We start from the raw sequence: 10,989 nt of genomic DNA, 5'->3' as shown, positions 1-10,989 counted from the left end.
TATATATATATATATATATATATAATTGTGGAGTTTTTAATTAATGAAGGAAAGGGCCCATGAAGGAAAAAGTACCTAAGACCCACAAAAGTCATAATGCAGCCCTAGACCCAAGTCATTCAAAATTCAGGATAATTCTGGCTGGCCAACTAGGTCAGTAGGTTAGAGCATGGGGTTGACAACACCAAAGTCAAGGATATAGATCCCCATACCAGCCAGCTGCTGGAAAAGAAAAAAAAAGTCAGGATAATTCAGACTGAGTTACTCAATACAGGATAACTGAGTTGAAAAAAGGGAGAAGGACAGTCTGTAAACAGATGACTATTGTAACCAATATATCTGGGGTGGGGGATGCCAATTATCAACTCATCTCTCATTTAAACACAAATAGTAGAAAAACCCATTTAAAATGAGTGTTCATTAAAGTGCACCGCTCCCCCCGGCAACTGTGCTTCCTGTCTTGCTTGGAATGATTCAGTGGGTCTCCTTTCTCTCCAACCCCCAACCCAGTCCCACGGAATAAAGAGACTGCATTTTTGAGAAGGACCCACAAGCGGGGGAAACTCGGCTTGGGGGTGAAAGCAGAGGGGTAGATTTACCTTTGAATCAGATGAAGCAGGGAGGTCAGTTTTTAAGGAATGAGGGGCATCCTCTTCAGAAGGAGGCAGGACAGAGGCCTCCTGGTGGGCTCTGGCTGGAGAGGAGCCTGGAAAGGAAGGACTGTGAGTCAGGTTGGGCCTGGGGGAGGAAGTGGGAGGAGCTCCCCATCTAATCCCCAGACCAAGCCAGTCTCTCATTTACTCCCTAAACGCTTACTGCTGTCATTTCCTGACACCCATCACACACCAGCCAACACCCTACTGGAGCGTCAGCTCATTAAAGCCTTGTGACAACCCTATGACATAGGTCCTGTTTATCATCCCATTTGACAAGTGGAGACAGGGAGGCACTGGAAGTGGAGTTACTGTGCAGGACCACACAGCCAGCAAGTGGCAGGGCCGGGATCCAAATGGAAATCTGTTTGAGTTCTAACCCTTGCACCACCCCACCTCCCATTCAAAGAACAGTGAAGGACACAGAAGTGAACTGGCTACCAAGCCCACCTTCAAGAAACCTCCACTATGGCAGGGATGGCAGTGACCATACTTCGAGGATATATCCCATAGGAAAGTGAGGTTAAAGGCAGGAGAGACCACAGCAGGTTGGGAGACAATGAGGGTTTCACAGAGGAAGTGACATTCAACCCAGCTTGAAAGGTGGGGAAGCATTTTTGACAAGTGGATATGGGGCAGGAGGGACTGAGGCAATGGAACCAGTGGGTGCAGAGGCAGGTGGGCCCAGAGGAGCCCTAAGTAAATATCCAGGTACATTTAGTTAGCAAACACGTCAGGTCAGGCACTGTTCTAAATGCTTCATGTGTATTAACTCATCTAATCCTCACAGCAATCCTAGGAGATGAGGTTTCATTACACCATTATCATCTCCTCTTTGAAGATGGTGACGTGAGGCAGAGAGAGGGTAAGTAACTTTTTCAAGGGCACACAGGCAGTGGCTCCAGAGTCCATGCTCTTCATCCCTTAGTGAGTAAAAAAGATTCATGAGAGAGAAGGCTTAAAGAATAGTTCAGGGTCAGATAAAAGTCAGGTTATAGAGGGTAAAATTTCTTCACCAGGCATCACATGAAGATTAATCTGAAGACGAACTAGACAATCTGGGGTCTGCTAGTGCAGGCTGGAGATAAGATGACTGCTGGTCCACATAGAAGCAGGCCTTAGCCAGAGGCCAGAAGCTTCAGACGTCCATCATCTGGAAATACCCAGGGGGTCAGGGGGTCCCACAGCAGGAACAGCTGCTGAGTAACTGGGGACCTGGCCCTTCTGAGGGAACTTGGCCTTGACCCCAAGAGTGCTGGACAAATCTACCTAGGTTTACAATATCAAGAAAGGGGTAACTAAGCTGGAACTTGGACCATAAATAATTAATTCAGGAGATTGAAAACAGCAACATAGCAAAAATAGAATCAGCCTTGCTAAACCATTAACCCAGACAGGTTAATAGCTGATAACAAAACTCACCTGATATAAGGCCTGAGGCTCGTTCGTTTCATCACCCCGAGCCCAAGACCCAGGGCTGCCCTAAGCCTCCTTCCCTTGGTAGCACTCCAACTGCTGGCAGCCTAGCCAACTCAGGGCCCTGGCCACTCACTCTAATCCATCCCTGCATCTGCGTCCAGATCATGCTTCTCACAGCTGCTCCCCCAGGCACTGAGTGCAGAGGGGATACTAAGGCAGACTGGTGCTGGGAAACACAAGACTCTGACGGCCAAATGACACCTGGTGAGGCTGCCTTAGCAGGCAGGCTAGGAAGCACCACTCCACCTTCCTTCCCTCTCTCCTTCCTCAGAGACAGACTGCATCATGGCCTGAGGCTCCCCAAGCCTTGCCCAACACCCTCCCCATTTTCTCCAGAGTATTTGCCCTAATGAAATCCCATCTTGGCATTTGCTTCTCAGGGGACCCAGTCTAAGGCAGGCCTCTGCTGGCTGGCTGAGGACCCCTGTCCTTCAGAAAGGCTGCTTCCCCAATGGCCGCCTCTGCCCTTGCCCTGCCTTCTCGTGGCCTCAGCTCAGTACCCTTGGCCTGTGTCCCCCAAAATGAGGTCACATTCACCCCATCTCCCAGTCATTGGCCACGTCTCTGTGCTACCTCTCTATGAGTTACTCAGTATTCTTGCAATCAACTTTATTTCATGTATGATGCACTTAGCCTTGTCTTAAACAACAACATCCATGAAATCCCTCACTATGTATGCATATGGTCTATATTGCCCTGACACCCAGGATGTCACGTATCACTGGAGATGCAGGCCCCACACTCTGGGAGCCACTGCTCCAGGCTGACTCAACTTCCATCCTGTTTCCTTGAGTTCTGCCCCTCTGCTCTTGCCACCCCAGTGCCTGGCCACAGGACAGGGCTCTCTGCACACAATCCCTCAGTCCTCTCCCTTTGCCCAGTGACTCTGAGGTCAGAGATAGCCTCCCACAAGCTGGGACTTTTTGGTCTGACTAGATGCCTGGGGTTTGCTCAGGAGGCTACACCAGGCCTCTCTGCTTGTGGGGATCGGTGAGGTTTGCTTCTGTGACATACAAAGGCCACTAGGTCAGGGAGCAGCTAAGTCTGTTCATCCCTATAGTTTTGGAAAAAAGGGGAAGGGATGTAGACCAATTTCACAAGGCGGATGAATCAGACAGGAACCACTAGCCGTACTCTCCACCCTTCTCATCCCTCTCGCACCTCCTTTGGGACCTAATCCCATAGGCTCCTCATGCTCAGGGTGGCCATCTGTGGTGGGAGAAACTCCTCAACAACAACCTTTTAAGGCCCCCACTGTATGTCCAAAGGGCGGGCAGAACAAGAGTAGGAGGAACTATATCAAGGACACAAAAATCTCCCTGGGATTTAGTTCCAAGCAACAGAAGTCTGCCATGAGCTAATCACCACTGAAGCTGGGCGATGGGAACGTGGAGGATCTTTGCTTTTGCACGTGTGTGAAATTTTCCATCTGAAAATGTTTTAAAATAGTCATCTCAGGGAGGGAAGGGAAAAAGCTCAGGATAGTAGATGAAGCAAGATGGGCCACGTGTTGGTACTCAGTGACAGGCAGAGGGGGCCTCACTGTACAGCTTCTTCTGCTTTTGTATATGTTGAAAATTCTCCACGATGTAAGAAACACACACACACAAACACCCCCACCATGGGACAAGGTTAGCACTGGAGAGAAGGCTGAAAAGTGGGCTGCCAGTGTGGTCCTACACCTAGCACATAACTTGGTGTCTGGTGTTTGTTTCACAGATGCTCATGGAAGGTCTGGGGGGCCAGGACACACTTCCATGCCTCATTTATCTAGCAATGTCAGAGAAGGCATTGGTCTACATAAATGTCCTTTCCAAAACACTGAGAGTTAAACTTCTGTGTGCCAGAACTTAAGAAAAACCATTTCCTACACGAATCTTTCTAGAATATCTGTTATCCTAAGCAGAATGCACTGAATCCCATCCTGCTGAGTTGTGTCACTGCAGGTATGAATATATGATAGATACAGTGATGCCGTATCTCTGTGTCCTGCCCTGTGGCTGCCAGCGGCTCTATCTCCACAACTTCCCCACCTCCTTTCTTGGTATCAGACAGGACTTGGCTTGAGTTCTGGCTCTGTCATTGCCAAAGATCTGACCTCAGGTGAGGTGTTTCATTTCTTTGAGCTTCCTCGATTGTAAAAAAAAGCAATAATAGTTTGTTCCTTGTACAGTTCCTGTCCCGATTAAAAGAGATGCTATTTATAAAGCACAAACATCAGCCTCTGACACATAGGGAGTACTTAGCATTTTTCCACAGCTGGTAAAACTAAACACATAGTGTAAAAGTAAACAGATGCTGATTGACAGCCCAATGGCCTCTCCTATAGCTGAGGCCTTGTAATGGTTATTTCAGCACTCAAAGCCTTTTGTATCTGGGCCGGCCCGGTGGCGCACTGCTACAGTGCGCCGTTTGGGAGCGTGGCCGCGCTCCCGCCGAGGGTTTGGATCCCACATGCAGACCAGTTCCCGCTCACTGGCTGAGCGAGGTGTGGGCGCAGCACCGAGGGTTGCGATTCCGTTGCCGGTCCCGGTCCGGTGCGGGCGAGACACTGAGGGTTGCGATCCGTTGCCGGACACGAAAAAAGACAAAAAAGGAAAAAAAAAAAAAGCCTTTTGTATCTGAATTCTAGCTTTAAGAATCTGTTTAATGAGGTGCTCATAACCTGTCTGTGGTTCCTCTGCTCACATATTTTCCTCCTGCATGTCTCTTCCCATCTCCTTCCCACCTATTGCAAGTGGGAGTCACAATATCCCAGGGCTCAAGACGTGGGCTCTGTATCCTCTGCTCCTACAAAAACCCTTTGAAGTAGTCAATCGGGCTGGCCAGTTAGCTAAGTTGGTTAGAGCACAGCCTTATAACACCAAGGTCATGGGTTCAGATCCCTTACCCACCAGCCACCAAAAAAAAAAAAAGATAATCGGTTTGAACTTAGGGCTCAATGGAACCATGGGGGTTCTCCCAAGAGAAGACAGGCTTTGGGTGATTTGATTAAATGAATGATTACTCTCATTATTTTCAGCTTAGGCAAAGAGAGTCGACTTCCTGTCTCTGTCAGCAGATTGTATTTATCATCTCAACCTCCCTTAGCACATTCGCACCTAAGGGCACAAACAAACTAATTCACCCACATACACACACACACACACACACACAAAAAAAAAAACCGGAGGGGGGTGGGGTGGGTAAGAAGATATAACAACTATACTTCCATGAAGTTGTTACAACAAGCAAACGCAAAGGACATTCTTGGGGGGGAGGGGAGAGAGGGAGGAGGGAGGGAGGTGTCGATGACGGGCCATAATAATCATATACAGTGTATATTGACAAAATAAAAAAAAAAAAAAAAAAAACCCCGGAGGGGGGTGGGGTGGGTAAGAAGATATAACAACTATACTTCCATGAAGTTGTTACAACAAGCAAACGCAAAGGACATTCTTGGGGGGGAGGGGAGAGAGGGAGGAGGGAGGGAGGTGTCGATGACGGGCCATAATAATCATATACAGTGTATATTGACAAAATAAAAAAAAAAAAAAAAAGAAAGTAAACACTGCAGGGCCGGGCCTTTGCTCACTTGGGAGAGGGCGGTGCTGATAACACCAAGGCCATGGGTTCCGATCCTATATAGGGATGGCCAGTTCGCTCACTGGTTGAGAGTGGTGCTGACAACACCAAGCCAAGGGTTAAGATCCCCTTACCGGTCATCTTTATAAAAAAAGGGAAAAAAAAAAAAGTAAACACTGCAAAGGCTGACAGAGACACATGACAAGCTGCTTGTTTTTTTGTTTGGGGGAGGGGTTTGGGGGCTGGCTGGTACAGTAATCGAACCCTGGACCTTGGTGTTATCAGCACCATAGCCACTTGTTTTTATAGTAACCTGGATAAGGAACATCAAAAGAAACTGCTAGACCCGTTACCTCCTACATTCTGATCAGCACTTCCCTAGAATTTCCCTATTTTAATGTTATTTTTCCCTTTGGCCATCAACCAGTATTATGGTGGTCTTAAGACCATTTCCCCTTATCTTTAATTGCTGATCAAAGTTCTGTGCTTTGGGGTTTTTTGTTTTTTGGGTTTTTTTTTTTTTTTATCTTTAGCTACAGGCAATAATCCATAGTCCTTGGCCTAGATTTAATTTTCCAGACTCAGCCTATCTGGGGTGTGTCTGGAATGGTCCTAGTATCAGCTAACATTTAGTGAGCACTTCCGAGGTGGCAACACTGAGGTGTATGATTCCTCACCACAACAGAATGAAACAGGACCTATTATTATCCCCATTTTACAGATGAAGAAACTGAGCTAAAGAGATGCTGAGTAATCCTCCTGCTAGAAAGTGGCAGAGTTGGGATTCAAATCAGGTCTGCCTAATGCAAAAGCCCACAATACTTGCTCCTCTCTGGCCGATGCTGACCCTCGCTTTGGGCACCACATCCATGAACTGAGATCTCATGGATCTGGAATCACTGGACCCCCAACTCAGGAGGCTCCAGGGGAGAGGCAGTGAGAATAGAGACATGGGACTAAGTAGTGGTTGCTCCTGGGGAAGTCATCTGCTGGCAGAGTCTTGTCATTCAGCAAACTGTCCCCGAGCCCTTGCCTGGAACAAATCTCAAGTGGTCTGAAAGGCTTTGGGATAGCAGTAAGGGCAGTGGTTAGGGACGCCAGCATTCAAATCTCATGGCCCAGAAGCCACTTCCTACTCTGGTGACCCTGAAAAAATTGCTCTTCCTCTCTGTGCCTTAGGTGCCATAGGACAGCAGACCCATGACTGAGAGGGGAAGGAAGGTGGTGGGGCGGGCAGCACCCCTCAACTCCCCATTGCATGGCGGCAAGGGCCAGGTGCTGAGGCACTCAGGAACCCAGCCCAGAGACCGCACAGGGCCAACCTGTGCCAGGGGCCCAGTGGCATATGACCTGGGCCAGGTTGTTTAACCTCTCTGTGCTTCAGTTTCCTCATCTATAAAACGGGCATAATAATAATACCTAACTCATACAGTTGGCTGAGGAGTAAGTCAGTCAACATCTTTGAAGTACTTAGAACAGTATCTGGCACACAAAAAGCCCTCAGTTACTGAGTTTACTTCTCTTTTGACGAAAATAGTAATAAGTGGTATACAGTCTTTTATTACTCAACTTTTTTCACCTTTCTACTTCACTCTGCTGTGAGCATATTTCCAAGTACATACACGTATCTATGTCACCGTTGACAGAACATGATTGTTGTGACTGTCATTACTTTACCATCCCCCAATGTTGTTCCCCATTTTTTGCTCTTACAGGCTGAGCTGAATATCTGTATAGAAATCTATAAATCTCCATTTCCTTAAATACATTTGCTTTAAAAATTAAATAAGCATTTCCTGTACCAGCCAGCGACAAAAAAAAAAAAAAAAAGAAAGAAAGAAAAAAGAAATGAAATTAGAAATACCTGGGTCCGGAAAAGAATTCGGCCTCATTGGCTGCCCCTTTCCCTGCTTGTCTTCGGCGTTTCTTACAGAAGCTGCCAAAGGCCTTCCTGACTTCACGGTGTTTGGGAAGCCTGAGATGGAAGATCTGATTTCAGGAACTGATTTCCCTGAAAGCAAGTTGGAAAGCAAGTATTATTATTCCACGAAGTGGGACAGCCATTGAGAGGTTGGGTGTGAAAGTCAGAGACCTGGGTTCTAATCCTGATTCTGCCACAAATTTATGGTGTGACCAGGTGAGTCTTCTTTCCCTCTCTGAGCCTTTGCCACCCCAACTGTAAAATGTGGTGGTTGGACACAACAATCCCCTGTGATGGTCCAGCTCCGACATTCTGAGTCACACACACCTGGCTTCCAACCCTAGTAGCTGTGTGACCTTAGATAAGTCAATTTCCTCCTCTGAACCTCTGTTTCCTCATTTATACTGTAGAGGTGATAATATAATAATATCTGCTTGCCTCCCTCCCAGGGCTGTTGTGAGGTGGGAAATGAGAATCCAGATGTGAAAGGGCTTTGTAGACCATACACTTCCCTGAACATGTGAGCAAGTTAAAGATATCCATCCCTCCAAAACCCTACTCTAGCCTCTAGGTATAAAAGTTCTGGTTTGTCCCACAGCTTCCCTTCTACATGCTGTGGAAACACATGCATTCTTCCTTGTTTGATAGATGGGAATCCTAAAACAGCAGGTACAACTACTGAAGACCAACTGCTCCAGGCCCAAGCCCAGCTTCGCATACATTAACCTCATGCCTTTGCATTCTGTCACTGTTAGACATGAGGAAACTGAGGCCTGAGCAGGTTAAGTGACTTGCCTAAGATCACACAGCCAGAGGCAGGCAGGAGGCAGACTTCTCAGAAGTCACCTGCCTTCTCGAGAGTAATCAACTCCCCTTTGCACCAATTTGGGAAACCCCAAAGGTGCTGTGAGAGTGTGTCTACGCTGGCTTCCAGTCAGCTTCTGGAGCTGCTCTCTCCAAAACAGCTGCCTCTCCCCTCCTCCACTGCTGCTCTAAGTATCCCTTCCAGCTGGCCCTGCCTCCAGTCCAGGCGGCCTCCCCACTCCTCACCTGGCTGCATCTTACCAAAATACAGACCTGGCCTTGTCACAATCCTGCTTAAAGCTTTATGGCTCCCCATGCCTGGATAGTGTCCACCTCCTTAGCCTGAATCCTTCTATCTCCCCAATGCCTCCCAAATAAAACCCCAATTCTACAGCCCTGCATTCAAAGCCCTTCACTCCCTGGTGGTTTGGGGTGGACCCATGTTTAGGAACCACAAAAATGGGGGCACTGAAGTCCTGGGGAAGAGGCTGCTGACTTGCTTAATCTCACACCGTGCATCAGGGAGGCTGGGACGAAATGTCTCCAGCAACATTTATTCCAATAGGTAAACCGTGTCTCTGTGAACAGCTCCAATTGTTACCCTGGGACCTAGCTTTTCGAACACAAGCTTTGGGACTAAAACAATAATAATAATGCCTAAATTTGCATGGCTCTGCCCTCATATGGCACCAGGCAGATTAATTTAATTTTCACAACTATTTCTGGAGGTTAACAGAATTATCTGTGTTTTATTTTTGAGCACATAGACACTCAAGTGAAATCACTTGTCCCAAGTCAAATAGCCAATAAGGTCAAACCTCAGGTTGGTTTCACTGTCTGCCCACCTGAGTACGGCACAAGTACTCAGACACCACTGTCATCACCGCCATCCCCAACCCCCAAGTCCCCCCTGCAAATGGCTCAGTCCCTGGAAAAACAACAAAGGGGTGAGCACTATGATTTCCCCAGGGCAGGGGGGACGTCAGGAATACACAAAAATAAGTCTGACTGGAAGGGATTGTGGGGTGACTTTTTCCTTCTGTTTCCTTTACTATCACTGACATAGTACTCTTTTAAATAAGCCTACCTTATAAAAGCAGCAGCACAGCTTTGCTATTTAGGGTTCAGGCGCTGGAATGGAAACTAGTTCCATCACTCCCCAGCTGTGTTTACTTTGGACAAATTTTATGGGGACTAAAGGAAACAGTGCCTGTGAGCTGCTTGGCTCAAAACAAAGGACCTCTATTAGTGTGGGTGTTATTATATTTTTAAATATTGGTTATCTCTTTAAACAGCCCACATACTGAGTATAAGGAGAACTGGATGGGAGTCTTAATTTTTATTTAACACAATTCTGAATCATTTACATTATTTTTTTAACTTGGGTTTTTTTCACTTTGATAATAACTAAAAAGATGTATGGATCTAATCATTGGCATGAAAAGGTGTTAACAACACATTGTTGAATGAAAAGGGTAGGCAACAAAAGAGCAAATACACATTACCAGTTTTTGGTAAAATACATGTAAAAGTATAGAAGAAATCTACATGTGAGGAGAAAAAGAGCCCGAAGAATATACAATAAAATGTTAACAGTGATTATTTCTGGGGGGTGTGATTATCAGTGATTTTATATTGTGGGGTATTTTTTCTTTTGGTTTATTCATATTGTAGAATTTTCCAACAATTATCATGCATGATTTGCACAGTAAAGTATATTTCTTAAGAAAAAAAAAAATCAGCAAGCAAGCCAGCTAAAATAGTGACTAGAACTGAGTCTTCCCAGCCAGAGTGAGTAGTGCTTGCCCTGGAGACCCTGGCCCAGATGAGTGAGCAGGCCGTCGATGAATCAGCCCTCACTAGACTCAGCTCCAGTTCACTTCTGTCTTTCACCAAGACTGTCTGAGATGTGTCCTTGATATTTTTCACCCAAAGTATCCTCCCCACAACCCTGGAAGTCTTAATTGGGGAAGCTGAGACTCCAGGAAGTGCTGAGACCTGCCCGAAGGAGAAAGGGCAGGAAAGAGGCATTGAGGCAGGAAGGTGGGTTCCTCTGCCAGAACCAAAGTGGGAGGCCAGGCCTCACTGGGGACCCCAGAGAACACACACCTCAACTCTCCCCACCTGGGGTCCTCAGGCTTCATGGTCCATGCTATCTCCACCCCAACTCCCATGGGGCCTAGGCCCGAATCCACTCCACCAGTGGCCCTGCCAGCAGGATTCAGAGTCACTGTCTTCACCTTATGGAACACCACAACCTTCCACAGGCCCAGGAGGAGAACCAACATCCCTTATACAGAGTGACACAATGAACAACCGCCGGCTGCATGCTGCGTCAAGAGCGGGTCTGGAACTGAGCGGCCCGCTCCCAGGGTGTGTACAGGGGTGAAGACAGGGCCTCATGCTGCCCCAAGTCTTCATCTTCTCCAGCCTCCCCTCTCCCACCACCTGCCTCCACAAGCCGCCTCAGGTGGGAACTGCGTTCCTCAAAGGGCCATGTCAGTGACATCCTCATGACATCAGTGTGTGAAGCACAAGGGCAGAGGTGGCTCCCCTGGCGTGGGACCA

At 47.3% G+C, this 10,989-nt stretch overlaps 1 protein-coding gene across 1 annotated transcript in view; it reads right to left on the bottom strand.

The window, feature by feature from the left end:
• Window positions 1–8,677, bottom strand: part of LOC103610945 (interleukin-1 receptor-associated kinase-like 2) — a gene marked incomplete at its 3' end in the record, with an annotated part of 30,250 nt that extends 21,573 nt beyond the window's left edge. Inside the window, exons 1-3 of the mRNA XM_008594999.1 lie at window positions 8,668–8,677; window positions 7,561–7,707; window positions 600–706 (exon numbers count right to left, since the gene is read on the bottom strand). Coding sequence (XP_008593221.1) covers window positions 600–706; window positions 7,561–7,707; window positions 8,668–8,677 — 264 coding nt within the window. The remainder of the gene's footprint in view (window positions 1–599; window positions 707–7,560; window positions 7,708–8,667) is intronic.
• Between the last annotated feature and the right edge of the window lie 2,312 nt (window positions 8,678–10,989).

This window comes from Galeopterus variegatus, unplaced genomic scaffold (assembly GCF_000696425.1).
Source record: "Galeopterus variegatus unplaced genomic scaffold, G_variegatus-3.0.2 Scaffold12112, whole genome shotgun sequence".
Classification (NCBI taxonomy): domain Eukaryota; kingdom Metazoa; phylum Chordata; class Mammalia; order Dermoptera; family Cynocephalidae; genus Galeopterus; species Galeopterus variegatus.
The sequence above is the reverse complement of the archived record's forward strand: the minus strand, read 5'-3'. Positions and strand labels throughout refer to the sequence as shown.